Genomic DNA, 25,561 nt, shown 5'->3' with positions numbered 1-25,561 from the left:
CCGTGCTTCGCGCCACGCAGCGATTTTTCAGCTTCATTCAATGAAAACCAGGGTTCCAGCCTACGAACTACGCTTATATGCACTCTAGTCACGCCCATTTTGGCGGCCTTTGATGCAGTGAGCACGCGGACGCCTCTCATTGGATGCGAGTTCGCCCAAGCTCGTCTATAGGCTGCAGCAGTTGCCGCAGAGCAACCTATGAGCTCGCTAGCTAGCCCGCTCAAGGGCCCTGTCCCAAATGGCACACTCCGGACTTGTGGACTTCCTCAGAGTCCACACTTCTGTGACGTCATGTAGTGCAGACTTATAGGGCCCCTCGCGCAAGTCCACAAGGGCGCATTGAGAAGTATTTTTGGGACAGACTCGATCGTGAAGCATGGTTATTGTTGGACAGGAGCTGCAGGTTCGGTTCAGGGAAATATGCTGCCTATTGTTGTTGTTTTTACTATTGTGTTTGCGAGATGGCTTGCCATGCAGAGAAATCACATTTATACGCTCCGACGTCGTAGAAGACAAGATTATTTTTCATGCATACAAATGCTGATGTTATGCACGGAGGAAAGGGTAAGCAAGTAAATGTTATTGACTTTGTAGATAAACATATAACTTGTCAAAAGTCGTTAATGCATTAAGTCATTATTATTTGATTTACTGTTTAATTTTCTTTTTTCTTTATATACATATATATATATATGTATTTTATATTTTTTATGTGTACCTTGTTTTTTTTATGTCGTTTTTAATTTACAGGTTTAAATATCCATAATTCACTTACATATGACTCTGTAAAGCCCTGCCATTCGGTTCTATATAATGAATCGTTATGCGATCAGCCTATTATTCAGCGCGCTATTACTATGTTTGAGACATCAACCACTGGTCGATGACCATAATGTTTGTATAAACTGTAGGTAACAACTGGTAAAATGTACACAGTCATAAAAACCATAATGATACTTACACTTAAATATTTTCTTCTCAGCCATGTTATCAATTGTCTATGTCCGTGAGCGAAAGCGCTCTTCACACCAGTTGTCTGATTGGCCTTTCGCAAGGACTCCTGGGTACTTGAAGTGCGTGAAGCCTGGATCTATGCGGACTTCGCGGAAGACCGCTTCAAGGGTACAAAGGGGGCGCTGCTGAGCACACTTCAGAGCGTTAAAATGCTAAATGGGACGCCTACGGACTCGTAGACTCAGCGAGCACGCGCGATTTAAGTCCACGAGACCGAAAGTCCGTATGAAGTGCGCCATTTGGGACAGGGCCAAGGTCTGCAGCTGCCGCACTGCGTTGACAATGGATACAAAATTAAGGATAATTTTTTGGCTTCAATATCTCAGAAAAGATTAATCTTTCCCGTAGCGTAAGCTAGCTTACGCAATACTCGTTCCCTCATCTAGAGAGAACCGAGGTTACGTTAGTAACCGATTCGGTTGTGATTAAAGATTGGGATACACAGCCAGCCAAAGGAAAGAGGGCTATTCTCCTAATGGAAAGATACAAACTCAAACTAGTTTTGGGTGGAGACATCCTCTGTTCTCAGTGTGGACATCCTATGGGAGAGCACATCTTCACTACTTTTACATACTGTACATACATAGATGATTACATGCAATTCCCATATATCGCCCTCTATGTGTAAATGAAAGAAAATGGATGAAAGATGGATACGGAAGGTTTTCCAATAACAAACAAAAAGACCATGCAATGCATCATTATGTGTCAGTGAAAAAACACCCAGGCTATGGCTGTTACCTATTGGTTATCTGCAATTAAACCTATAGTAAAGCCATTTGTAGTATTACTGAGCAATGCAGATAAATAAATGCTTGGTTTCAGTTAATGGAAATATGTTTGATGTAGAAGATATGTCTCTATTACAATTTTTGTGATGTTTGGTCACACCAATGTAGCAGTGCAGGTAGAACAGCTATATTTTGATGTGTTGCTGACAAGTCATCTCTCTCTTTTCAACCTGACAACACACTTGCACAGACATTTTTTCCATCTCTGGCTGCTGTCCTTTACAAAAGAGCTTTACACAGCAATATGTTAAAATAAAACAGATTAGTTAGCTTGATGATGATAAAGCTTTAAAAACAGTTGAGGTGTTGCCCCTACACACCTTGAAGAATAGTTACAACAGTTGTATGTCAACAGTCATTTATTTAGAAAATGTAATAATTACAAGTGATTAAAAACATTTCAATAGTATTAATAAAAAAAACATTCTAATTCCCTTTGCAAAAAAAAAAAAAAACAATAACTATTGCAGCTATGCTTGTGCAATTAAAAAATAATCTACCTGAACATTTGTGTTAAACAAAACATTCTAGCTTAAAATCACAGTCATCTCTTCAATTAAATGTTAATACTAATATTTAGTGGTTTTATCAAGGCATGTTGTATTATTCTTTTCAATAATAGATTGAACAATACATTTAACAATTAGATGAGCTTGCAGTATTAATATGACATCTTTTGTTACTTTAAGTTGTGAACTGTATTTGACCTGACATTACCTTATATATTTTTTTTGGCAAGTAACAGAATATTGTCTTTGATCTGGACCCAACCTCAGTTTTGAGACATTGAAGGATAGCATTCTTTTTGCAAGAGCAAAGTAAACAGATATTTGGGATTTTTGTAACTTGTTGCATATGTGACTAAAACCACCACCACAGTTCTAACAGTGTGCTTGGGATTGATACACAATTTTCTTTTACCGATTTCTTCAATCAGGATTTTGGCACAAAATCACAATTTGACAACATAATGTCTCCACTCGTACCTTTTGCTCCAACATAAGGTGAAAGGTATAGTTCCCCCCAAAATGAAAGTATTCTCAATATTTACTCACCTCATGCCATCTCAGATGTATATGACTGTCTTTCTTCTGCAGAACACAAACAAAGATTTTTAGAAGAATATCTCAGCTATGTAGGTCCATACAATGCAAGTGAATGGTGGCTAGGACTTTGAAGGTCCAAAACGTATATAAAAGCTGCATAAAAGTAATCCATATGACTCCAGTGGTTACATGTATATCGTCAGAAGTGATATGATAGGTGTGGATGAGAAACTGATCAATATTTAATTCATTTATTAACATAAATTCTGGCAATATGCACAAAGAATGCAAAATGCCAAAAACAAAAGAAGCAAAATGTGAAAGTGCAGATTTACAGTAAAAAAGAACTTACAAATTGATCTTTCTTTCACCCACACCTATATCACTTCTGGAGATATTGATTAAATTGCTGGAGTCTTATGGAGTACTTTTATGCTGTCTTTATATGCTTTTTGGACCTTCAAAGTTTTGGCCACAATTCACTTGCATTATATTGAAAGGTATTCTTCTAAACATCTTTGTTTGTGTTCAGCAGAAGAAAGACAGTCATACACATCTGGTATGGCATGAGGGTGAGTAAATGATGAAAATTTTCATTTTTGGGTGAACTAATTTTTTTATGTAACAAAGTATTGAGCTTAGTTGGTAAGGTAAGTTTCAAACAGTGGGGTGACTGTTCCATCTTTCCACTCAACAAGGATTTCCCCTCGCTGAATGGAAGGCGACTGGGCCAGTTTCATGGGGTGTTGGGTAAGAGGAGCTCTCTCACTAGGCACCGGAGACCCTGGTTGACTGACCTCTCCAGTTTGAGTGTAGGATTTCAGCACCACAACAGTCTCCTTCCTCCTAAGCAGGAAAAAACCTTGTTTTCTTGTCTTTCCTATATGAAACTGATATATGTGAGCTATGTTCTCTACCCCATTCTCTACTTACTGTAAACATGTGAAATTAAATACTGGCATTGAGAATTACTATATGCAGAGGCCTTTATATAATTAATTGAATTAGTAGTTTTTACCTGTTCTGATAGATGTTAAGGGTCAGGATTACAAGTCCAAGAAGCAGGGCCAAAGTGCTCAAAAGCAACATTGCCATTTTCCATCCCGTTCCTGTTAGTAAACACACTTGTTATAGAATATCATCAACAAATATAATTTTTTCTATTTATCATTTCCCTGTTCCCAACTTGTTTAGGTTTCCTCTCTTCTGCTGCCCTCATGTGGACAAAAGGCAACTGAAATATTTCAACTAATGCAAAGGAATGTAGAATATTTTAAATCGTATATTGTCCTATTTATGACCTCAATAATAGGCTAAAATGAAAATTGAACTTCCTGAAATGGATGAACACTTTACACACTCACCATAATCTGTAGTAAAGAAATTTACAGAAGGTCCCCCATGCTCCATGTTACTTTGAGGTTCAGGTGATGCCTCTGAAGTCTGTGTCACCTCAGTGGACTTAGGGGCTATAAGGCCATTACTCCCAGCTAAAGCAAGGAAATACAATGATTACACATCAACAGTATACTAATAAAATATAAATTATTATAAGACAAAAAGACAATGTGCAACTTTAGTAAGACCAGATGTGGAAGTAAAAATACACACGACACGCTTGTCAGAATTCTAAGGAATTTTAACTGAAGAAGTGGATGAGATGCCATTAATAAGAATTTTGGCATGATGAAATGCAACATGAAGCACAGGACCTATCTACAAATTAATAACTCATTAAATATCTCCCTTACAATGCCAATAACGAATTTTAGTGATGATTTGGGGTCCAGTTGAAAGTGTCTGCTGGGACTCTTGTAACACATTCTGGCCATGATGCATGCTGTTCGTATCCTCGCATACTGTTTGATTGTCCAATGTCCTCCACTTACTGCCTTTCCCGCGTTCTTTGGAAAGGAAGACCTTGGAGGAATTGTGCTGTGCGCTCAGGTGCAGACCCTTGCCATGTAATGTCAGGAGACCCTTTTTAGAGCAACTCCAGGTCTGTCCATCACAATCTTCCTCTTCGGACCTGCAAGCTTGCAGCCAAACACTTTCATGCTCCTGGATCTGGGGTGCCGTTATACACTCTCCCGTATGTGGGTTGCTGAGGGAGCGAGTCCCAGGGTTCCACTTCCATTCTTGTAGAACTGAATCCTCTCTACACTCTTGCAGGGTTAACCAACTGTTGACTTGTCCTTCATTTACCTGCACACATTTTCTCAGCTCTTCATTCCTGATCTTGAGCCCTGTAACTTCTACAGGGAAAGTAATATTGTGACTAGTAGGTAAATTATACATCAGGCATCAAGATGTCATACAAAAAAGTTCATATTGTTAATATGAATGCTCATGAAAAAGTTGCTTTGGATAAAAGTGTCTGCCAAATGAATACATGTAAATGTAAGAAGAAAAAAAAACATATTTAACCGTGTTATACTGTACAGTCGACCAACAAACGTATGCATGCATAAAATGTTATGTTAAAATTTTGAGAGATAGATGCACATATTAAACTTGTTTGAAAAAGTCAGACCTGAAGCTGTAACAATTAACATTCTTAGAAAATAATACAGCTTACAACATTCGCTTACATTACTTACTGTAATAGTGGAGCTGCTATGTAAAGTTCAAGGTTTTTTGTGTTGTGTATATGTGTATTGAGAAATGTGTGTGTGTGTGTGTGTGTGTGTGTGTGTGTGTGTGTGTGTGTGTGTGTGTGTGTGTGTGTGTGTGTGTAAAAAAAACAACAGTGGCATTATGTAAACAAACAAATATTTAAAGGGTTAAAATCCTAAAAATGAAGTCAGTGAAAGTGGAACATAATATTAATATAGAATATTTTTATGGCAGTTTTTTCAAGGTTACCATCTTCAACTAGCCTGTACTGACCAAATCGACTAATTTATGACGACAATCAATCAAACTATCAACAATCAAATGCCATTTGTTGAGTTAAACATCAGCAAAAAAATAAATAAAAGTCACTGGGCCTATTGTAGCCTATTGTTATTTACTAGAATACATTTTCTTTACCTTCAAAAACGAATGTTGTGAGAAGAAGAGTGCAGAATCCGCTCCAAAAGCCATCCATTACCGCGGGTCTCACGGCGCAATAATAATAACACTAAAAGATTAGACACCAAATTCACAGTTAGGATATGCTCTGGTCGAAAATACAGAATTAAACAATCATTCCGACCACACCTGATATCTCTATAAAGTAAACTAGTAGGCTACAAGTGAGAAGCGGCAAGCTCTTGATCCACACGATACTGGACAATCTAGCAAAACAGTTTAGAGAAAGAGGAAATTTATGGTGCATTCATGGAGCGCAAAAGTGTTTAAAGAGTGAGTACAGAATACTAATTACTAAGAGGCGAGGAATGTCAGTTACTCTACATTGTGGAGGGAAAGGGAGAAAAACAGTAAAAGCAAACTTAAACACGTAAACAACAAAACAATTAAGAGGTGCCTACCAGAGCTTCATTGTACCCAAAGCTGTAATCATCACTTCATAACAAAGTTTGCTTGTTAATGTAAAGTTTCAACATTATCATATAGCTAATACTAGGAAATTACTCTAATTCCGAATAATATTCTACAGTTGTTTTATGTGCAGAGAGGATAGTTTTAATAAGGCAAAACAACTTGAATGGCATTCCATTCATGACCACCTTAAATGACAGAGTATCTCTTCAAATAAAGGTCTCTTCAGTCAGGCCACTGATCAGGGAGTCTCATTCGCAAAATCGCTCCTGTGCACTTTCGCTACTAACGCATATGGGGAGTGCCTTCATACACGACCTATTTGAAACCTCTGTACAATAACGCCAATATTCTAATATTGGCTATGGTGTTTGAGCCCCACCTGTTTTGGCGCGAAACTGACCACTTGTTTCTGTGGGAACTGACCACAATAAAGTGGTGCACAGACACCATTTCCTCAGAATTTCGACCGACAAATGCAGCAGTGAGTGATCATCATGATGGCCAGCAGGAGAGCACTGAATATATGAACTATAGCCATATACTATGAATCACTCCTTATGAACCTGGCCAGGAAGGGAGTTTATTTATAATGAAGTGCTTGTGACTTATGGAATTATAACAGCCTGAATGCAGGAGGTTGTGTAAATGATGCAGAGTTTGCAGATCTATCTATCTATCTATCTATCTATCTATCTATCTATCTATCTATCTATCTATCTATCTATCTATCTATCTATCTATCTATCTATCTATCTGGCCAATGAATAGCAAGTACTCTAAACAGAGAGGACTTGTGAAGAAAGAGACTTTACGTCTAGGTTGTAAAACCTTGCTAACGTGTTTTGCGAGGACCATCCTGCTGAAAAACACCATTTGTCCATGCCCATGAGGAGGCCATGCCTCTAGTTGAGTGTGCTTTAACACCAATTAGGCAAGTCTGACCCTGTGATTCATAAGCCAGGGTAATTGCATCGACAATCCAGTGAAAAAGTCTTTGCTTGGAGATGGACATTCCTTTTGTGTGTCCTCCATTGCATATAAAAAGCTGATCAGACAGTCTGAACTGGCAAGTAAAACACATTGGGTACAAAGCTTTCCTGGGTTTGACAGTGGTTCTTGAAAGACCGGGGCCAAACTCCAGACAAGAATTGTCGACTGCTAACGGATGTAGGTCACTGACCCGTTTTACTGAGGCCAGAGCCAGCAGTAGTGCAGTCTTAATGAAAAGCATGCTCAAATCAACATGGTCCAAAGACTTGAAGGGGGGCCCTTTGCGAGCTATTAGGACTAAAGTTATGTCCCAAGTAGGAACTTTATGATTAAATCATGCTTGCCTATAGAGACGCCGGCGTCATGTACGTGATACGCAGAAATTGTTACCACATACACTTTTAGCGTTGACGGGGTGAGTCCTGCGTCTAATCGCTCTTGTAGAAATATTAGAATTTCATGTATGGGGCAGTTTACTGGATCATTTACTGGATACAACAGTCAGTGAAAACCTTCCATTTTAGTGCATAGAGCGTCTTGTGGACGGTACTATGTTTGTAAAATGGTGTTCTTGACCTAAACACGTCAGTTCTGGCATGTGTAGTGCGCCCCGTTCTGTGGCCACACATGCAGGTTCCACAGCTGGGGCTGGGTATGCCAGATTGTATTGGTATTTCCCATGATGGGCTGTACAGCATCTCTATAATAACCATTCCTTGTCCTCCCGGACTTTGCATATGACAGAGTGGATCAGGCATACCAGAGGAAAAGCGTATTTGCGTTTCGCCGGCCATTTGTGTGCCATTGCATCCGTTCCCAACGGGGCTTGGGACTTCGAATATCAAAGGGGACAGTGGGGATTCTCCACTGAGGCAAATAGGTCGATTTCTGCCTTGCCGAATATTGCCCAAATCCTCAACAACATCTGAGGATGAAGTCTCCAATTGACCGGGATCACCCCTTGGTGTGACAGTAGGTCCGCGCCGTGATTCAGGTGGCCTGGGACACATGTCGCTCTCAGGGAGAGGAGATGACGCTCGGTGAGGCGGAGTGATGTTCGCCGGAGCACTGCAGGGAAGCGGAGAGTCTTCTCGCAGCCGTGAACATTCCATCCGCTGACAGGTGTGAATCGACGGCGAAGGTAGAGGGCTTTGAGACAAGAGGTAATCGCTGGAAGAAATTCTGAGGAAATGGTGTATGTGCACCTGTTTTATTGTGGTCAGTTTGTGCCGAAACGAGCGGTCAGTTTCATGCCAAAACGGGTGGGGCTCAGACACCATACCCAATATTAGAATATTGGCGTTATTGTAGAGAGGTTTCAAATTGGTTGTGTATGAAGGCACTCCCCATATGTATTAGTAAACGCAAGGTCAAGTGGACTGAAGTCATAAGGGAAGCAGGGAGCATCCTTGCTCACTATGTTCCCTTACCGGAAACGTCGTCATGTTTTCTAAAGATGACCACAAGCGTAAACTATGAAGTCCAAGCCTTATTTTCATTTATAATTACCATTAAGTGGTGGCAGTGGTGGCTCAGTGGTTGAGGCTCAGGGTTACTGACCAGAAGGTCAGGGGTTCAAGCCCCAGCACCACCAAGATGCCACTGTTGGGCCCTTGAGCAATGCCCTTAACCTTATCTGTTCCAGGAGTGCTGTATCATGGCTGACCCTGCACTCTGACACCAGCTTAGCTGGGATATGTGAAAACTAATACATTTCACTGTATATATGTAAAAAACTGTGTGTATAATGTGTGACCAAAATAAAGGATTTGATTCTATTCTATTTATCTGTTAAAATAACACTGTCCGTTTGATGTAAGTTTGAGGTGCTGATTAATTACAGCTGCACTTCTATCCATGAGCTCATTAACTTGTCACAGGTTATTGAGTCATAAGTGTCCCAATGTTCAGTGGGTCAGTACCCTATTACTTACCAGTGCCCAAATTCGTGTTCACGACATACTGATTCACAATATAGGGAGCGGATTGAAACACAGGGAGAGCTTCTGTTCCCGTTGCTATGGTGTTGCTAAGTTAGTATTGACGCTGTATTTAAGGAGCACGGTAACACGATAAAACACATGTTTAATAAAACATGATACAAATAGCAGCACTTCTTTCTAGACTAAGCTCAGTGCGTTAAAGTTCACCCAAAAATGAAAATTCTCTCATCATTTAATCACCCTCATGCCTTCCCAGATGTGTAGGACTTTCTTTCTTCTGCAGAATACAAATGAAGATTTTGAGAAGAATACTTCAACTCTGTAGGTCCATACAATGCAAGGGTTTGGTGCCAAAGTTTTGAAACTCCAAACAGCACATAAAGGTAGCATAAAAGTAATCCATAAGACTCCATTTCCATATCTTTAGAAGGGATACACGTATGAGTGAGAAACAGATCAAAGTTTAAGTACTTTTTTACTATAAATTCTGCTCCCTGCTTAGTCAATCTCCACTTTAACTTTCACATTCTTCCTCTAAGGTTTTTGGTGATTCACATTCTTTATGCATACACCCCCTACTGGGCAGGGAGAAGAATTTCTAGCAAAAAGTACTTAAATAGTTCTCACCCACACTTATCAAATCACTTCTGAAGATATGGATTTAAAAACTGGAGTCATATGAATTAATTTTATGCTGACTTTATTTGCTTTTTGGAGCTTCAAAATAATGTGCGTCACTGGCACCCATATTTCTGCTTTTTTTTTAAAAGAAAAATAGGGGCAAGTCAAAATTGTTATTGTGGTAATCAATATTATGCCACAAATGCTGTCGATTGAGTTTAAATTAACCTGGAATATTCCTTTAAGATTTAGATTTTACATTCAACAAGGAATAGGGGAGTAGGCCTAACAATTTTTTGAGTTAGTTAGAAAAATACTTAGACTAAATGCCTTCTCAAACATTTCTTTAATTAGGACACTGGAGGTAAGGTTAGTCTATAGATTTTAACAACAAGATGGTACTCTGTTATTAGGACAAGGGCATCTCTGCTGGCCAAAACATTGGTTTGATATTAACCCTTGTGCGAATTTCGGGACATTTTTGTCTTTCTTTATTTTAGATTTTTTTTTTATCATTTTGACTGTTTATGCCAATGGCATAAATTTTGCCAAAAGTGTGTATTTTGGGGGGAATTTTGATATTTCAACCTCAATTGAAACCTCAGTTCCTATAATACATCTATAATACACTGTGTACACAAAATAGTTACACTCAGGACATTCAAGACAAAAATGTCCCCATTAAAACTGCAATATTTGATCCCAGTGCCATAAAAAGCATAAAATCATGAAATCTATGATATTATACTTTCATTCTGGAGCCCTGGCTTTTTTTTTTAATTTTTTTTTTTACACCAGATGGCGCCATATTACTCATGTTTAGCCTATGGAGCAAGTACATGCTTTTTTCCTACATTCTGTTTGCTGTATTATAGAGCACTGCAGGCCAGTTGAATAAATGATGCAGATAAAATTGTTTGTTTTTTATGTGTGTTTTGAGAAATGTGTGTGTGTGTGTGTGTGTGTGTGTGTGTGTGTGTGTGTGTGTGTAAAAACAACAGTGTTATTATGTAAACAAACTAGGATTTAAAGGGTTAAAATAATTTTTTATTGATGCACAAGGGTTAAATAAATAATGTGCTTCTCATTTGGGAGGCCTAAAAAAAACTTTCTTCTTAGTTTATTTAGAAGAAAGACATTTTGTACTTCCCACAGTGGGCTAACAATTACATCTTTCACAACTAGACATGAAAGAGATTTCAATGTGTTGCTTGCAAGTCTATAAATTCACAAGTTTGCCAAAGAGTTGCAGCTGAATTGAGGACACTGCCTTTTATTCTCAATTTATCTGCAAATATTTAATAATATATGATTTTGTTTATTTGAAAACTGGCATTTGCATTAACCTCAGTAAAAGTTGAAACATTTTATATAAAATTCTAGCACCAACTCACAATTTATTTGGGGTAAAATTCCCCCTTTTACATGGGCTAAAGGCCCCCAATAAACGCACTTTTAAATTTTTTTTTTTTTTTTTTTTTTTTTTTTTTTACAATAGACACATTTTTTAATAGAATACTTGAGATGTTATGAAATGCCAAATGTCATTGAAATGTACAGGCAATGGTTAACCCTTTTCTGAAATGGTTATTTTGAATAAGTGTGAGCTAAATTTATTACTCAAAAAAGCATCTTGTTGTCTAAAATGTATTTTCCCTAAAACTATTGTCTATAAATGTACAAGTGTGGAATAAAAGACTCCCTCACCACTTTTTATTTAATTTAATTTAATTTTTATAATGAATTTTAATCAAAACAACCTTCCGTTAATTCTTTTCACACAAATAATTTTGCTCCATCAATATTCAATAAAAATAAAAGACATTTATTTTTTCCAAACTTGATAAACTATGTGTTGGAAAATAACAATACATTACATTTTCTTGCCCTTTTTAGTGTTTAGTCAAATCACAGCCCACTTAGTGCTTCTGAATGTCATCATCCTAATATGTCAATTCATAATAGGTGTTTTGACAACACATTTTGTGCACATACAGCTGCACTTATCGTTATATCACATTTTAATTGTAAAGTATATAAAGTGAGAAACTTAACGTCTTGAGTTTTAATTTTACAGTCAAAATAGTCATGTTAACAGGGTAGCAATAGGGGATGACCATCAGAAGACAGCTCTCCTTCTGAGCCAATCGAAATGTTTCGCGCATGCTCAGTTATTCGTATTTCCGTACCAGTCAAGGAGCGGGAATCACCTATGGAATGCACTCAGGTCTTTATCTGGATCATCAGCTAATCACACCCGGGAAACAGCCGCGACATGCAAGAGTAGGAATCAAGGATTTTTGGTAGAAATATGCAGACACGAGCGCAGAAGCAGAACGCGTCAAGAAAAGGTAAACAACCCCCGCTTCATTTGGTTTCCATGCTCGATCCTAGGATTACCTAATGAAATAAGACGTGATCTGCAGCGCTTTTAGAAAAACTGAATTGCATGGCTCTTTTGGCCAATAACAATGCAGTGTTATTATCGGTGCCATGCTAACGGTGTTATAAATGAACAGACATGACAGCAGTTACAGAATTTTATAATATTGCCATAATTTCTTCTAGTGGTGATTTCTTAGACTATATGACAGGACATATTAAACACATTGAAGCTTTTCTCTTTGTTGCAGGAGTAAGTGACTGTGAGAACAAAAAGAGTACACATATTTCCAATGAGGAACCTGTTGATCAGAAAGATATCCAGCTCCCACAGACACCAATTAAAAGGAAGAGCAAAGAATTTAAACTATCATCATTAGTTAATGGTCGCAGGTGCAAGGAAGACCCACACCTTGATGGTATAAATAGAAATGCTGAGAGCAGTAAGATCAATAGTGTCAAATGTTCTGCAAAACATGCTGGTAACATCCTACCTAAAAGCCTTTACAGTGGGAAGGCCAGAGGTGGTGGAAAAAAGAGGCAGCCCAGGTTGACTGATCAGTGGACGGAAGGTAAATATCCATGTAAAGAATGTGGCATGGTTCTAGAGAGCAGAATGGACCTTGTGAATCATTTCCAGGTGGCACATCATCATTCGCGTCCATTCAAGTGCCATGTATGTAGCATGTGCTTCGTTGCACCAGCCAAACTGAAATGTCACATGCGCTCCCACTCCGGGGAGCGTCCTTACACCTGTGACATCTGTAATAAATCTTTTACCCAGAAGGGCTCTCTGAACATCCATATGATACGGCACAGTGGTGTGAAAGCATATAAATGTGAAGAATGTGGCCGCAAGTTTGCCAGATGCGCTGACTTGAATTCACACAAAAAAACTCACTCCGAGGAGAAACAGCACAGCTGCACCGAATGTGGTAAGTCTTCAGAATAGAAAAGTTTCCTACATGTTCATAATTCAAGGTTCTCATTATTCTCTGTCTCTCCTTTAGGTAAAAAATTCAGACGAGGAGAACATTTGCGCCAGCATTTACTAATACATACTGGAGAGTTGCCATATTCCTGTACACATTGTGATAAAAAGTTTCGTATTCTTAGTAACCTTGCTGTTCATCGCCGCATACACACAGGAGAAAAACCTTGCAAATGTCCTAAATGTGGAGTACGCTTTAGACAGTGGAACGCCTTGAAAGGACATCTTGAAAGTGCACACTCAGGTCAACGGCCTTACTCTTGTGAACGATGCAGTAGCAGCTTTTCACGTTTGAATTATCTTCGTAATCACATGATTACACACACCAATAGCAGACTGTTTGTCTGTGAGCAGTGTGGTCATATTTTCAAAAATCAGAGTAATTTGGATGTCCACCGAACTGTTCACTCTGATGACAGGCCATTTAAATGCTCACTGTGTGACAAGAGCTTTAAACGGACTCAAGGTCTGAAAACACACAGGCTAGTTCACACTGTTGAGCGTCCACATAAGTGTGTGATCTGCAACAAAACATACCGCAGCACGACAGGATTGCGTGTACATATGTTTAGTCACACAGGTGCACGTCCATATACTTGCAAAGAGTGCAAAAAGAGCTTTAGAGATCCTAGTTCCATGAGAAGACATGCCATAACACACACTGGGGAAAAACCTTATAAATGTAAGCTTTGCCCCAAGAAATATTCCCAGCTTTCAGGCTACAAAGCTCACATGCGTGTGCACACTGGCGAAAAGCCGTATACGTGCACCTATTGCTCCAAGACTTTCCGCTATCCAAACAGTTTGAAAGCCCACATTTTACTCCACACAGGACAGGCTCCTTTTCCATGCCCAGAGTGTGGAAAACTATTTAAGCAAACTAATAGCTTAAAAACACACATGAAAACATTTGGCCACAGTGACAAAAGGAAATCAGATACCAATAAAGTGAAGAGAAAAAAGTGACTCGTATACTAAGTATAAGAGGGTTTTGCTGTATCCAGTCTCTAACATCTTTTACCACAGTGAGTGCAGACGCCACTGATTAAACAACCAAAGATGAAAAACTGAATTGTAAGCATGCGATAATAAGAAGTTATTAATATACACATATACACTCACCTAAAGGATTATTAGGAACACCTGTTCAATTTCTCATTAATGCAATTATCTAATCAACCAATCACATGGCAGTTGCTTCAATGCATTTAGGGGTGTGGTCCTGGCCAAGACAATCTCCTGAACTCCAAACTGAATGTCAGAATGGGAAAGAAAGGTGATTTAAGCAATTTTGAGCGTGGCATGGTTGTTGGTGCCAGACGGGCCGGTCTGAGTATTTCACAATCTGCTCAGTTACTGGGATTTTCACGCACAAACATTTCTAGGGTCTACAAAGAATGGTGTGAAAAGGGAAAAACATCCAGTATGCGGCAGTCCTGTGGGCGAAAATGCCTTGTTGATGCTAGAGGTCAGAGGAGAATGGGCCGACTGATTCAAGCTGATAGAAGAGCAACTTTGCCTGAAATAACCACTCGTTACAACCGAGGTATGCAGCAAAGCATTTGTGAAGCCACAACACGCACAACCTTGAGGCGGATGGGCTACACCAGCAGAAGACCCCACCGGGTACCACTCATCTCCACTACAAATAGGAAAAAGAGGCTACAATTTGCAAGAGCTCACCAAATTTGGACAGTTGAAGACTGGAAAAATGTTGCCTGGTCTGATGAGTCTCGATTTCTGTTGAGACATTCAGATGGTAGAGTCAGAATTTGGCGTAAACAGAATGAGAACATGGATCCATCATGCCTTGTTACCACTGTGCAGGCTGGTGGTGGTGGTGTAATGGTGTGGGGGATGTTTTCTTGGCACACTTTAGGCCCCTTAGTGCCAATTGGGCATCGTTTAAATGCCACGGCCTACCTGAGCATTGTTTCTGACCATGTCCATCCCTTTATGGCCACCATGTACCCATCCTCTGATGGCTACTTCCAGCAGGATAATCACAAGTCACAATGTCACAAGTCTTGACCATGTCACAAAGCTCGAATCATTTCAAATTGGTTTCTTGAACATGACAATGAGTTCACTGTACTAAAATGGCCCCCACAGTCACCAGATCTCAACCCAATATAGCATCTTTGGGATGTGGTGGAACGGGAGCTTAGTGCTCTGGATGTGCATCCCACAAATCTCCATCAACTGCAAGATGCTATCCTATCAATATGGGCCAACATTTCTAAAGAATGCTTTCAGCACCTTGTTGAATCAATGCCACGTAGAATTAAGGCAGTTCTGAAGGCGAAAGGGGGTCAAACACAGTATTAGTATGGTGTTCCTAATAATCCTTTAGGTGAGAGTATGTTGCACATAGCCTATATATACAAATGAACCGGTGGGGGTTGTAGAGTTTCTTGTAAACATGTTTAGTTCCCCCAAGATTAATACTAATGTTGTTGATGCCTGGGAAGCAAACATAACATATACAGTTGGCAGTTTAAAAATGAAATCTTAAAGTTAAAGGTATGTTCATTTTTTACTGAATATTGTCCTTTAGTCTTCATAGGTGAAGATAAGATATATCTTGGATGTTTCTGCCGAAGCTTTAATTATTAATTTGCAAATCTCATTGAAATCCAAACCAGAATCAATAATATTAATAAAAAAAAAACTTTATAAAATGCACTGTCTAGCTTTTTACGTATTTATGTAAATTAACAGTAAATATGTACATCTTGTGTTTGTTTAGATATATATTCAATCTGATTGTTTTGTATTGTATCTCCACACCTCCCATTTGTTTTAGTGATGACTGGGGGTTTCTTTGGTTCATCAGTTTCACAATGTTTACACAAGCAAACTGAAACTGTTGGGTATCAGCAATCATGTAGAACTTTAAATAACAGTAGTTTTATTGTTAGGTGCTGAAATACATTTCTACTGTAGATTTTGTGGGTTTCCTCCCATGAGCTAATTTAAAGCAAATGTTCTTAACACCTTTCTTGAAAGAATAAACATTAATAAGTGTTGTTATTAAAAAGTTAATTCAATCATTGGTCAGTCATATGGGGTACATAAGGTTACAATATCGGTGGTGAATTTTTGTACTTGCTTCAGCTAAGTAACAAGATGGGTTCTCAAAGTAACCCTAAAGTTTTGTATAGTGCCTTTTTAATCTAAAATTACGCATTAATTTATTGAAATTACCAAATTATTAGTCAAATTATCAATTGTACGAATTAATCATTTAAATACACAACAAACTGACTGTAGCAAGTTTTTTTTTTCATTTTGCTCCATGTATTTAAAAAAATAAGATAGAAATGTATTAAATAGTTTAAATTGTTTCAGAACGGTATACGTCACAACGAAATCTATGACGTTGTACACACGTTCTGATTCTGTACATACATTATGTACATTAGTTTATTAGCTCCGTCACTATGGCTGGAAGAGATGCAAGATGGTGAGAGCTCACTTGAGTAAACCCGTTATTTAATCCGGCACAGAATATCTATTAGGCATTTTAACCGATGTTCATAGATCCAATAAAACACTGTACAGTGTGTTTTCTGTATTTGGAGCACTATTAACTTGAGTATCTGGAGAGAAAACTCATCAACTGCCCTCTGCCAGGGTCGGTTCATTATATTTGCCTATAGAACTGTTGAAATACGTCATTCTTGATAAATAATAATCTCCGGGATTTATTGAATGCCCGCTCTTGCGATTGCAGACAAATGACTAATTAATAGACTTCAAAATCTTACAGCTGAACGGAGTGTCCATCTTTTAACATGCACCGAAAATCCGATTTAATGCAATTGTGTGCTGTATAATGTTATAAGGCAGGAATTTATGTCAGTTCTTTGTTAGTGGAAAATGTAAATTTTTATCTATTAACTTGGAACTGATTTATATTGTCCTGTTCTGTATTTCAGAAATAAAAAATAAATTTTAACATGGCAAACAAATGGTGCTCGTAATTATATAAAAATGGCGAAAATGTATCATAAAGAGAATAGCATTCAGATCAGGAGTAGCGCTTCCGCGCTGTTTAACAACCTGAGCGTCCTGCGCATCGCGCCGCGTTTCACCCATTTAACCGTGGTCCACGCCAGCGTGGTGAGCATTGCCAGCACATCCTGGGACGACCTGAACTATTCCCATCGACAGCTGCAGTCCAAAAAGGAAACGTGGTCACCAGTTCATCACTTATCCTGCAGGTAAAACAAAGTTTATTTTCTGTTTCTCTGGATTATGTTGTTTTTATTGCAGTCTTGTACTCTTTCTTAAAGCTGTAACCGTTTTAACGCCATATAAGCATGGAATCTGACACTGTTTTTAACATTTATAGTTTAACATTAAAAAGATCTGTCTCACAGGCAGCCTGGAATGTCCTGCCCTCAAGAGATCTCCTTGTTCTCACTTCTCAGAAAAGAATACAGGCAGGTCAAATGTTATGCTACACTGATCATTAAAACCTTAGAGAGAAACCATGTCTGACACTGTTTTTTCTTTCATTAGATGTACAAATCGGATGGATCAGGTCAGTGTCTAAACTGGGACAGATCTACCTCTCTAACCATCTCTGATTTGAGTGGTTTGAGTGATTTGATCTCAAAATTATTTGGTCCCACTTATACAGAACCTTTTGTGAAAACCCTAGCACTTCTGTAACCCATTTTTGACATTTTGACATTAGAAAATTTTTTATTTTTATGACTGCTGTGTGCCTGATCAAGACATTATCTGTTTTCCAGCTAGTGTTTGCCCGAGGGATGGCAGCAGTACAGGAAAAATACATTTGTGTTGGTAAGTGTCTATAGTAGCTTCATCTGTCTATAAGGTTCATATAGTAAATATTTTCTGTTCTAAGCAAGCCATTTACAAAAGTTTATTGGAAGCATCAGTGTGTATGTATACTGCAAGTGCCCCTTTCCCGTCCACACACTTCCTTCAGGGATCTCATCTGGCTCACTGCTGGCATTTGATGTTCCCAGCAAAGGCAGTAACATCACCCTGTCCGAGGTTCTGGAGGAACACAAAGAACCCATCACAGACATGGCCTCTGAGTGTTTAGGCAGTCTGGTATTAACTGCTATTTTTATTTTATTTTGCAAATCATATAGTGATGGAGAACATTATTTTAATGTGTTTGGTCATGTTTTGTGGTCCAAGTTTTATTATTGCTAAATTTTTCAGGTTTTTTTCTCCTCAGGAATGTATTGCTGATTTAGCCACCACCGTTGTGTCCTTGAGCAAGGCACTTAACTCCAGGTTGCTCCGGGGGGATTGTCCCTGTAATAATTGCACTGTAAATCGCTTTGGATAAAAGCATCTGCCAAATGCATAAATGTAATGTAGTTAGTGCTGATGATTCTGGCCTCCTCTTTGTTTAGAAATCAGGAAATGATTTTCAACTACTCAAAAAGATCCCTAGTTTTGAGTATGTTAGATATTGACAATCACTATAGAAGAGACAATAAAATTGTGCAAGAAAAACAAATGTACCTCAACAAATTTTATGGTATGTGCATTATAAAACATGCAATCCTGTTCTCTTAGGACAAGTTGTTCTTCAGTGAAGCTGTGGAAGGTCACAGTCATTGCAGAATATGGGACATGACAGATCCGTCTATACAGTATGAGGCAGTCACAGGTGTAGTGCATGCAGAGGTCAATGCCCATGCACGCTGGATCTACTCTCTGGACATTCCCCCTTTCACTGGCCTGGTGAGTAAAGAGAGGAAAGAACTACACAATTATACAAATAATTACTGTTTTCCAGATTTCACATTCCCCTTGTCTTCCATTGTTTAAACAAAAATGTAAGTTAAGTATCAATAGAGTATTTCCACTAGGGCTGGGTATTGATACAGATTTCCCAATTAGATTCCGATTCACAAGCTTTCGATTCAGTATATTCAGTTATAATGTTCCTTTTGCTTACATATGAAATAAGAAATTCTCTACCAGCTAATGCTGTTAATTATACAGGGGACTTTTTGACTAGGTACATTATGAAAGTATTAATTTGACTAATTATATTTGATTAGTTTTTCATCATTTTGGACACATTTTGGCTTTTTAAAAATGAACAAATTAGTGTATTCAAACATTAAATAAGATATTTAATATATTTTCATTTAATATTTGAACTTGTGTTAAAACCGATACTGTCTCTTTAACAAACCTGGCATTTCTGTAAAGAGTGTCTGTAGATGAGTGCCTGTTAACGAGAGAGTACTCAAACAGCTTTATCTAATCTCTACCATGAATGATTAGAATTAAATGTTTGTTTTTTGTTGTTTTTGAAGAGAGAGGGTATTAAAGGAGACGTTCAATGAGAAATGGGTCACGTAGATCTCGTCTTTGGACATGCGGAACATCTTTTACTCTCAACATGCAGTGAAAGAATCTTGCTGCTAAATAATTTACCACTACACTACTCAATTACTGTTGAGTGAAATGTAAACATTTACCAGCCAGTTGCCAATTATATAAATTTGTGTCGCATAGCTCAAAATTTGGTTGAAAATGCGAGTGGTTTCCTCTCATTGTAGTAGAGGGATGCTCATAGATTAAAAGATTGATCTTGGGATTTAATAATCGATATTGTGATTGTTCAAATGAATATCATGTTACATTGGAAAATATATATTTTGACCCACCCCTAGTTGTCACAAAATATTAATATTGTAATTAATCATTTACATTTAAATTATTGTATGTAGACGTACTCTTTAAAATAGTAAACTCTCATTTAATGGAATCTTTTCCTTCTTTCACTGAAAGAAGTTGCTCTCTGCAGCAGAAGACTCTTGGGTTATAGCGTGGCACCTGAGTTTGATCCCAGAGACTAACAGTGTAGAGGTAAAACTCATCAACCAAAAGGAAGCTTTACCTTCACATTCACTATAACTGCATGAGTAGTATCATTCATTGGAGACATTTGGCTTGAACATTTGACCAATGAGTATATAGTGTTGCAAAGCACTTTACATTTTGTTCAGCTGATTTTCAGTGACATGATGTTAGACATTAGAACTAAAGCATCATACAAATGCCTACATCCATACGTTTATGTGCTCTTTTTAGATAGAGCACATGCACAACGTGTGTGACTGATACTCCTATCTTTGGCGCCAAGTTCTGTGATGGGGATGGCTACACCATTGCAGTGACTGGCTACGACTTGAGTGAGATAATTCGCTACACACAAGCATAGACTGCATACAACATACACTTTTAAGACATTCCCATTGGACAGACTGTTGGTGTACTACTTGTATATGCCTCCCAGATCATGCGAGGGTCACCTTCAGTCACCTGTGGCATATTCTTTTTGGAGGACAGTCAGGGCTTGACTGGTAATCTGGTATACCGGGCATTTTCCCAGTGGGCTGACGCACTTTGGGGTGATCAAGGGTGGACTGGCCATCGGGAGAATGTGTCAATAAGCTAAAACGAGCCGACGCATTATACAGAACGGAACACAAAATGGCAACGCGATATGCAGAAAAGGCCCAGCCCAGTCCAGCCCTGAAGACAGTCATGTCTTGACAATGTATTGGTGTATAATTTATCAGTGTGCAGTTAAGTCAGACTGGAATGGTTATCATATTAAAAGGATTTTCTAACTAGTTGAAGGTGCTAACTGAAATACACTAAAAAAGCACCAACTGAACACCAGTGGGTGGAATTTAATATGTCTACCTGACTGCCAGTTATACACTTCTCGTGTTCTGATATTGAGGTAAAATGCTTATCATATTAATATCAGGAGAACATACAGTATAGATTCCCTTCTAACGTTGGTGCGTAGGATCAATATGAATATATGTTAGAAGAGAATTTTCTTTTTGTGTTCTGTTGTTCACATAATGGTAAGTTTAGTACATTTATTGATTTGAGTGGTATTGAAAAATTGGCTGTACCTCTGTGCTGCTTTGGAGGCAAACAGAATGCATTCACATTTTTGTTTGAACAGCTTATCTATCAAAAAAGTTTGAAAAGTATTTATTTAATATGAATGTTATAAAAATGAAATACTGCAGAGTCTATTTTTTCCAAAGGGGATTTTAATGTTCTTGTTTCCTAAGAAACAAACACATTGTATATTAATAACTCAGCTTGAAGCTAAGGACAATATTTCACAATATTTTGTGTTGTTTTCTGTGTCATAAAGCAATTTTATCAGTCAATATTCAGCAAACAAATTAATATAAAAGATATTTTCATTTACTGTGGCCTTTGTTGCAATGAGACATTTTTACCAGTAGATGGCAGTCAGTTGCTCCTTTAAAGAAACTGCAATAACTAATCATGCTTCTTCAAATGACCTTTGGTGACCAGACCTTTCATATTCTAAAAGTGGAGATTTATAGTATATATATATATATCTAAAGAATTGAAATGTTGATCTGTTTCTCACCTGAAGTGATTGCAAAATACCACTTTATGCTGCATTTATGTGATTTGTGGAGCTTCAACGGTCTGGTCATCATTCACTTGCTTTGTATGGACCTACAGAGCTGAAATATTATTTTAAAAATCTTTGTGTTCTGCAGAAGAAAGTCATACCCATCTGGGATGGCATGAGAGTAAGTAATGATTAGATCATTTCCATTTTTGGGTTAACTATTCCTTTAAGCTATATATTTATATAATTCCAGTTGCCAGCTGGTTTTTAACTGTCCTCAGTTTTAACCATATGCAATCATTATGCATGAAGTGACAACAACTTTAAAACGATTAATAGGCTTAATGCATTTTTTCTCATGAGTGAGTTTTTTTTTTTTATCAAGAACAAATTTGTATTTAAGCAGCATTTTCATACCAATTATTATGTTTAATGCTATCAACGTATGTCTCTTTGTGCCTCTGTTTGCTTGTAAAAAGATAGAGACAGAGAGACTTTGTCAGATGTGCCCAACATCCACCTTTCATCATAAAAACTTGTCTTTGATTTCACAGAATTATCATGCTGTAATGTTTTGTTGTTCTTACATCAGTCATCTGTGTAGGTCTCAGGTGTGTTGCTCTGTTTTTAGGTCATAGCAGAACACCAAAGGCATGCACATTATCACGATTACAAGATATTTTATCAGTAACCAAAACTATTTGTTATGCTCATAGTACTGTATTTTCCCCCAAATATTTGTCTTCATAATTCTGTTTTTGCTTCATAGTCTTATCCACAGGTAACTCTGCCAGGCTGTTGTATAAACACAATACTATCTTATGTAAGACTTTTAACTTTGTCCAATCGATGACACTTTCTGTGCCCCATGTCTGTTATAAATAGAGTGAATATCAATGACACAGAGGGACATGCAGTATCTAATGTGAAGAGAGTAGAATGTTGACCATTGGATTTGATGGTGGACAGATGGAGAGAGTCAGGGTAGTGTCAATGAGAAGTCCATCGGATGTGGATTTAATGGAATTATGTAAGGCTGCTGTGCAGCACTGGAGCTAAGAGAGGGAGTGATGTGTTTAAGGTCATTGTGTTTAGTGGGATCTGAGGTAATAAACACTATGGCTTGGTTACAGGCTGTGTAAAATTCAATAATGCTCCCACCACATCAGATCTGTGGCCCCAGGGGGTTGCAGATGGGGACTTCCAGCATGGCACTATGTAATACCAGTGGACACGGTATGCTCATTTAGTAAACTTTAACAGAAGTTGAGGGGAGGGAAAGATGCTGATTATTTATTGTGACCTCTATGCATTTCATGTAAATGTAAGACTCTCATACACATTTTGACTTGCCAACTACACATTGCTACATCGTTTTTTTTATTTAATTAGCCCTTTGGGTTCCAAATAAGCATGCATTAGTGGTTTACTTTGTCCTTTGAGAAAACCGGCTCCCATACATGGTATTACAAAAGCCAATAGAGACTGTAATAGGCTCATTAGTCTGAATGGAATATGTTGCGATGAAAGATGTTAGATGTTTATTCATGTAAAAGAGAGGAGGAGAGGGTTTGGAGTATGGTAGACAGAAGTGACCCCAATCATAACACTCTGCAGATGCACATTACTTTGTCTTTCGATGATAAGAAAGAGATTTACAAAATATCCTCTTTTAATTGTGCAGAATAATTGTCTATTGTACTTCAAATTGTAACAAACAATTCATTCAGTTTATGTCGTGTCTGTTTTTCATCGTATTTTTAGCAATAGCCAAACCCAGCGACCCGGCTTTGATGTTCCGCAAACAAAAGCCACTGGACGCATCCCATTAATGTGAATGATTAATTCAGAGATGTCAGGATGGAACACGAGGCACTTACAGTCCCTCTCAAGATTTTCCAGACACTATCTGTCTTAAAGCTGAGCCTGCTGGGAAAGCTCTGCCACACAGGGATTGACAAAGTAATTCCTCACCAGTATAGAACTGAGGGAAAAACAGATGCAATGATGAAATTAGGGAAAAGTGTCTCCTGAAAATAGTTGTTATAAATAGGCTGCAATCAGTAGGAGGGGGAGAGAGAGGGGAAAGGAAGAGGAGGGGTATCAGACACACAGACAGGGACTGGCTGAGAAAATAGTGGAGGAGAGAGACTAGGGATTGGCAAGAGACAGCGAGTGATAGAAACTGGAGTGAGAAAGAGGTTGACACCATGCTGATGATTCATCTGGTCATCTCGAGAGAGAGAGAGAGAGAGCGGGAGTGAGACGCATGCACACTCCACCCAGCTTGAACAGCTGCTCCCGTCTCCACTGCTGGGTGGTGTGATAAGAAGAAAAAGGATAGTGATCTTATTTTAAGGAACTGTCTGTCCTACCGATGGAACAATGCAACAACTAAAAGCATTTTATTCATTTGGTTTGTCATCGAGACAATGGTCACCACTCCACCCTGACTTTATCGTTTATTGTAACAATGATCAAACTGACAGAGGCTGGTTATATGATCATCCCTTAAAACTGATAACTGGAAATTCTGGTCTCATGTCCCTTTGCTATTTCTAATTTTATTACAATCATCACAAGAGGTGTAGTCAGATGTCGATGATCACAAACAAACTCCAATTAATGTGGTTGCATAGCCCTGTCAACTCTTTAAGTAAGATTTGTTATGAATAATCAGCTGAATTTGTGAATAACTAACCTTGGCAACCGATGACCTGTGGATGTCATTTGGGCTATTGAGGAAATTCTGAATCCAAACTGCTTACAGCTTGTATCATGTGTACACAGTAATTATACTTTATAGAGCCCTATACTCATAAAAAAATTAATTGAGGGGGATGTTTACAGATCTCAGTTGAGATTCTGGTTTACAGAAACGAAAAAACCTGACAGAACATTAAAGGGATATTTCACCCAAAAATGAAAATTCTCCTATCAATTACTTACACTCATGCCATCCCAGATGTGTATGACTTTCTTTCTTCAGAACAGACTAATGTACATGGAGGCAGGATCAAACCAGAGAAATCAAAGCAGTAAACAAATATTCCACATTAACATGCCACGTCAGTCCCCTGGCTGGCTTTTCTCCTGGCTGAAATGCTTTAGTGTTAAATAAACATGCTTAGATTTTTGTCCACTGTACAGTGAAATGGCAGAGTTGTCAGGCAGTGTGGGGCCAATGAGTCTTAATGGGCTTTAAGGTGGCAGTGGGTAGCATTTTCATGATGGATCTATTTGTTTTCTTCAATCCTCTTTTCGGTCTCCGTGTAGCTGATATTCAATACAAATAAATTACTGAATGAATTATTCCTGGCAAGAAAAGTAATCTCTGCTTTTAGCATATGTTTGGGGAGTGCCATCCCAGAGGCAAAATTGTTTTATAATTGTTTGCGCTTGTGGATCAATCAAATAAAATACTATATTTATTATCATTATTGTGTGCAATAAAATGGTGTAGTAATGACTAATATAACATCTCAGCCTACTGAGTCTATCCTTCTCGCTCTGCGTCTTACACTTTGCCATTGTTATGACAATCAGCATGCTTTTGTTCTGTTGGCTGTGCACGAGAATCAACAATCAACTTTTGAGCGTGTGATACAGCTATGCTCATTTGTGATGACTGTGCAGTTTTGGGGAATCTTCCTTCTTGAGCTACAAACTACACATAACTTTTAAGTAGCTAAACTATATTCAAGCTCCTCTTTTGGAAAAGTAGCTACACTACAAGTTACCAACAAATGTAGCTAACATTAAAGGTATTTAAGGAAGAAATCTATTTAAATATAACCACTAACTACTATTAGATAAAGTTATTTATATATCAGAAGTTCTGACAATACAGTTAAACAGTAGTCCTTATA

The 25,561-nt window shown here is 38.2% G+C and overlaps 1 protein-coding gene and 1 pseudogene across 2 annotated transcripts in view; both read left to right on the top strand.

Annotated features, from left to right (window-relative positions):
• Nucleotides 1-12,100: 12,100 nt before the first annotated feature.
• LOC127633288 (zinc finger protein 99-like) overlaps nt 12,101-25,561 on the top strand; it is a 301,889-nt gene continuing 288,428 nt past the window's right edge. The window contains exons 1-3 of one of the 2 annotated variants that reach the window (XR_007969197.1): nt 12,101-12,245; nt 12,528-13,211; nt 13,287-14,813. Coding sequence is in view for 1 of the 2 variants with exons in the window: in XM_052112297.1 (XP_051968257.1) it covers nt 12,206-12,245; nt 12,528-13,211; nt 13,287-14,233 (1,671 nt within the window). In the remaining variant the exon portion in view is untranslated. Of the gene's footprint in view, nt 12,246-12,527; nt 13,212-13,286; nt 16,114-25,561 lie in introns of those variants that run through there. The other variant, XM_052112297.1, reaches the window with a different exon arrangement.
• On the top strand, nt 17,273-20,498 carry LOC127633306 (WD repeat-containing protein 54-like; annotated as a pseudogene).

Source organism: Xyrauchen texanus, chromosome 3 (assembly GCF_025860055.1).
Source record: "Xyrauchen texanus isolate HMW12.3.18 chromosome 3, RBS_HiC_50CHRs, whole genome shotgun sequence".
Lineage (NCBI taxonomy): Eukaryota > Metazoa > Chordata > Actinopteri > Cypriniformes > Catostomidae > Xyrauchen > Xyrauchen texanus.
This window is presented reverse-complemented; position numbering and strand designations above follow the sequence as displayed.